Source organism: Electrophorus electricus, chromosome 21 (genome assembly GCF_041902795.1).
Source record: "Electrophorus electricus isolate QZ-2024a chromosome 21, ASM4190279v1, whole genome shotgun sequence".
Classification (NCBI taxonomy): Eukaryota; Metazoa; Chordata; class Actinopteri; order Gymnotiformes; family Gymnotidae; genus Electrophorus; species Electrophorus electricus.
Window position 1 is genome coordinate 5,189,556 of NC_137517.1, and position 5,445 is coordinate 5,195,000.

General features: G+C 47.0%; 1 protein-coding gene across 2 annotated transcripts in view; it reads left to right on the forward strand.

The window, feature by feature from the left end:
• Positions 1–5,445, forward strand: part of dclk2b (doublecortin-like kinase 2b) — a 15,975-nt gene continuing 10,530 nt past the window's right edge. Inside the window, exons 1-5 of one of the 2 annotated variants that reach the window (XM_035521689.2) lie at positions 1–1,084; positions 2,513–2,883; positions 4,766–4,898; positions 5,059–5,151; positions 5,323–5,405. In XM_035521689.2, the coding sequence (XP_035377582.1) occupies positions 682–1,084; positions 2,513–2,883; positions 4,766–4,898; positions 5,059–5,151; positions 5,323–5,405 (1,083 nt within the window). In that variant the 5' untranslated portion in view covers positions 1–681. The remainder of the gene's footprint in view (positions 1,085–2,512; positions 2,884–4,765; positions 4,899–5,058; positions 5,152–5,322; positions 5,406–5,445) is intronic. The other variant, XM_035521690.2, reaches the window with a different exon arrangement.

The window sequence follows — 5,445 nt, forward strand, 5'->3', positions numbered from 1 at the left end:
GTCTGCGCGCTCTCGTCAGCGGCCATGCTGCCCGGCTACAGCGCGGCGCACCCTTGTACCTGCAGTGACGGAGCATCAATCCGCCCCCAGGTAAAAAGGGCGCTTTTTGAATCCTAATGCCCATCGCATCCTTTTTTTTTTACCGGGACTTTAACATCCAGTCTGGAATTTTGACGTTGGTATGAAGCAGGATATCGCCTCATCATCAAGACAACTGCTGGCTGCTCGTCTGAGTGACGCTGTCAAAGAACAATCATTAATTTATTACTAACTTTGATTGTGATCAAACAGAATTTATTTGGATTATTTCCCTCAACCTTTCCCGGCCGCACATCCCAGACGATTTGATCATCCCGTAGTATTTCGGGGTGACGCGTTTGTTAAAGGACTAATCTATTGGCGAAAAGGAGCGGCGCACCGTAGGTAGCACTTTTGTGTTGAATGTAAATCATGCTGGCGTACTGTACTGCTCCTCTCGCTCGCGAAAACCGGTCAGCATACGGTGACACACCGCCGTTATTGTGCTATGTGATCAGGGAGAGGGAATAGTGTTTTCTACAAAAGCGGGTTTTACGGTGAAACACTGCTGACCTGTCAGGATCGCCCTGCGATTAAAAAAAACAACAAAACAATCAAAAAACGTCCGTCCAGAGCATCGAAGAGGTCGGTTGTCGAGCGGAAATGTCTCTCAGCCGAAGCATTGAACTAGAACATTTCGACGAACGGGATAAGGCGCATCGTTCCACGCGCGCCACCGGTTCGGGGTCGCCGTCCGGCTCCCGTGCGAGCAGCCTGGTCCCGAGCCCGGCTCATAGCGCAAACTGCAGCTTCTACCGGACCCGTACGCTCCAGGCACTGAGCTCTGAGAAACGGGCCAAGAAGGTCCGCTTCTACCGAAATGGAGACCGGTATTTCAAAGGGCTCGTTTACGCGGTATCAAATGATCGTTTCAGGTCGCTGGACGCACTACTCGCGGAGCTAACCCGCTCGCTGGCGGACAACCTGCACCTTCCACAAGGTGTGCGCAATATCTACACTGTCGATGGCGCAAAGAAGGTTGCAAGCTTGGACGATCTTGTAGAAGGTAAGACAAGGAGCAAAAGCGAACACGTGTCTCACCAGCTAAAGTGCATGAATCCACCCGGAGTTAAGGGATGTACGATTTTAAATCACGCACATTGCAGATTAGTGAACACACAAACGCGCTTGTGCGCATACAGACACACGGCGAGCCCAACAGAAAACCCCACCGGTTAAATTCGCTGATCGTAGCAAGTCTACTCCGGTAATACTGGGAGGGCGGAGCCATACGTGACGCTAGTGGTCGCATTCTAGTCAAATAAATCCTTTACAACGAATGAGAAGATTCATTTTATAAAATGTGAAAAGAAATTATATGTATAAGATGTGAGCGACTTTAGCGCTCCGCTATAAAACTATACTTGCCCCCTCAGCCGTGATAAAACAGTTCGGTTCATCTCCGCAGATACAAAGAGCAAAAGAGCGTTGAGGTTCATTCCAAGTATAAGAGGGGGACAGATTGTCGCCAAACCCCATTTCATAATTTCATTCATTTTCTAATTTCTTGTCGTAATGCCGCATCGTTGAATTAACGCCATCTAGCTCTTTAAGTATGTTTTAATGCAATTAGCGCGTTTTTAAATACCTTTTATGCAATTTTGACGTATTTCATTTCACACTACACCGTTCCCCCTTAACATTTCACACATTCATCCCGCTTTGTCTCCCGTCTCGTGTTCTCCTGCCCCTCACGCGCTCTCTCCGCTTCAGCGCGCGCTTTCCTTTGCCGGAATCCTGTAAGTGCTTCGATTTGCAGAAATTCAACTTAAAGCGACTCTCCTTCCGTCTTCCAGATAAAGTGTGCACACACTCGTCCTGTCCGTTTGCTTTCGATAATTATCCTGGGAGCGTAAATCTGAAGTGCTTGTAGTGGTGTAGAACCGCAATAGCCCTGAGATCAATACAGAGAATCCGTTTTCCAAGACGCATCGTATTTCCCTATTAACAAGGAAACCAATTCCAATAGAAACAACAACACCGGAAGAGCTGATCTGAGATCAACTGGAAAAACTAGATGTAAAATTGTATTTTAACGTTTCAGAGCTAGTGCTTTTTTTCCTACTAGAAACTGTTTGATTCACCTGTGTAATGGTTTATTACTGTGTGCAGATATCACACTGAGAGTATGGGTTCTCAATTGAAAAGAAATTTTAGTCCACGATTATTCATTATCCATGTTTATTTGAAACAATAGCCTCCAAAATATTGTGACAGCTAGAGCACAAACATATGAACTACCTGAGACAATGACTTCCTATTGACGCATGAATAGTTTTTTAAAAGGAATTTACATTAAAATATAGTTGCTTCAAATAAAGTCATGTTGACAAAGTAACAGAATTTGTGAAGTCATAAATTTTCATCGCCGACCTACTCATTAGGCTTGACTATAAAAGTTACGCGTGTAACACTGAGCCCTCGTCTCCTGCAGGTGAGAGCTACGTCTGCGCATCCAATGAGCCTTTCAGGAAGGTGGACTACACCAAGAACGTGAACCCTAACTGGGGTTCCCGAATGGCTGGAGTGGTACTGGGGGCGGGTCCAGGGGGCGGAGTCGGGGTGGGGCGGCAGGGTTCGAGCGGAGTCCAGCAGGTAGCTGCCGAAGGTAGGGAAAGCAAAGGTTTCATCAAGCCCAAGCTGGTGACGGTGATCCGGAGCGGAGTGAAGCCGCGCAAGGCCGTCAGGGTACTGCTGAACAAGAAGACGGCGCACTCTTTTGAGCAGGTGCTCGCTGATATCACCGAGGCCATTAAGCTCGACTCTGGAGCTGTGAAGAAGCTGTACACTCTGGATGGCAAGCAGGTGTGTGTGTGTGTGTGTGTGTGTGTGTGTGTGTGTGTGTGTGTGTGTGTGTGTGTGTGTGTGTGTGTGTGTGTGTGTGTGTGTGTGTGTGTGTGCTTTGCTCTGTGGGGGCATTTTCTGATCGTATATGGGGCATAAGAATGATTTCACAGGTCAGGTAAGATGTGTGTGTACTAGTCAATGCTATGTAACCACTTTTGTAGTGTGGAACCATTCTTCACTCTTTGCCCACACTGGCACATTCCCTTTTGGTAAGTCAATACCAACCTGTTATTTTACTCATCAATTCACATGACTGCGCTAATATTGCTCAGAACTGACATTAGTGACAAGCTCACGTTAAATGGTTCCTGTTGCATGACTTGCAGTCAGACTCCCCCCCACGATATGTCATTCGTTTCCAGATATGTAATTAGTTTCCTTTATCAAACTGCAGAGCCTCTTCTTTAGAATACTGTCACTATCTACGTAAAGGAGAGGACACGGTCACATGTGCATTGTAGATAAACCTGAGCTCCAGCTTCCAACGCTCCCACATCTCTCTGGCCTCGCCTGTCCTTTCACTGAGACTTTAGTAATGGGAACAGCCAGACGGGATGTCAGATCAGTTGACACAGAGGTGTCCACACACTGGTATACGAACCCTGCAATCGGATATGAGACCGAGTTTATTTTTATGGAATCTTAGAACATACAGAACATTAGAACCGGAGAAAATGGCACTGTGCGTAAGAAATGGCTTTGCTTGTCTTGTTTTCCACTAAGCATTTGGTTCATCTGTTCACAATATGTGCACGTAGCTCGTCACTTTATTAGCATCCTTCTCATTCTCGTATGCTGCTCTTGAGTGTTGAAGCTTTGATCAAGGAAGCAGGCCTGTGTTTGCACTTATGAGGCAGGAATGGGCTGATTAGAAGTCCAGCCTGCTGAGTAGCATCTGCCCTCAGAGACCCCGACCTGCCACGGTACCCTGACACATGTCCTCCTCTGTTTCTGTATGTGTGGGACAGTGTGCCCTAGCAAACTGTAGAGGAAATGCATCATAAACTATAGTGTGACTGCTTAGTAAGCAGGGGGTGGGGGGTGGGGGGTGGGTGTGTGTGTGTCTGTGTGGGTGTGTGTGTATTGAGCAGGAAAATCCCAGTTCTGCAAACAGAGCTCCTGGCTGAGGGCCGGTTGCCATGGTAACCTTTCTCCTCTCCTCTTCTCCTGAGTGAACTCTCTGAATGCCTCAGCCAAGGGAGCAACCACACTAGGTGGTGTGTGTATGCGCACGCGTGCGTGAGAGGAGAAGTCCAGTGTTCATTTGTATGCCACACATTTTCTACTGCAGAAAAAGAGGGGAATCCTTGAAAGACTCACTTGTTCTTGCTGAGACAGAAGTGTGTACGTGTGTGTGTGTGTGTGTGTGTGTGTGTGTGTGTGTGTGTGTGTGCACACATGCATGTGCACTCCTGTACTTAATCAATGACATTGCCATTTTCTGAAAGAAACAGCAGACTAAACCTCCCAGTGACTCTCTGAAATTAAACACTGCTCTTTGCTAAGCTCAGCATATATATTAACAGCTGTCCTGAGTATCATATGTGTGAGTGTGTGAAGTGTGCATTTCACAATTTCAGCACATTTTAACACCATCCTGACACAAATCAGAGGTAGTCCTCTATATGCCCCAATGGTGAGCTGACAATGCATCGCTCCTGAAAGCGTAAATTACAAAACGTTATCAAATCAGTTTGGAAAAATGCAGGGCATTACCCACAATTATCAGATTTAAACAACAGTCTAAAAGTTGCTGACCGGGAGGGTTTGGTATGATAAGATCTCCACGGCAGAATTCTGCCGTTCATGATTCTGACCTTCTCCTTCTGTCTCGCTGTAGCTCACAAGCCTTCAGGACTTCTTCGGCGACGACGATGTATTCATCGCGTGCGGCCCTGAGAAGTTCCGTTATGCCCAGGATGATGCCGCAATCGGACACGCAGGAAAAGCCACTGCTGTCGCGTTTGTTAATGGTGACGGGCCAAACACTCCACAAAACACACACACACACGCATGCACACCATAGAGATCCTTGTGTATTAGTTTGTATAACACCATAGAACCATCAGGCAGGCAGTTTGGATTTCCGTTTTTTTGTTTCTGTTTTGATTTTGGTCTTTGCATCTGTCTTAGAGTGTAAGATGAAATCATCCCGGTCATCTGCCCCTGTTAAGGCCACTGGACCCAGAAGCCCTGGAGTGCCCAGGTCCAAGTCACCTGTATCAGGTACACACACACTTACACATACAGAAGATTCCTTACGTGCATAAACACCGTACACAAACACTAAAACCACCAACAACTACCCTGTTGGGCGCAAAGAAGAAGAAAATGTCAGAGTTGTACTGCAGTTGTTACTGTCTTGGTTTAGGATTGCTGTTCATTTCTTTCCTCCAGGCGGTGAGGTGCCAGGACGACAGTCACCGACGCTGAGATCATCGAAGACCCCAACCAGTCCAGGGAGTCAGCGCAGCCTGAAGGTGTGTGCGCATGTGAGATCTATATGTGTGTGAGGACATG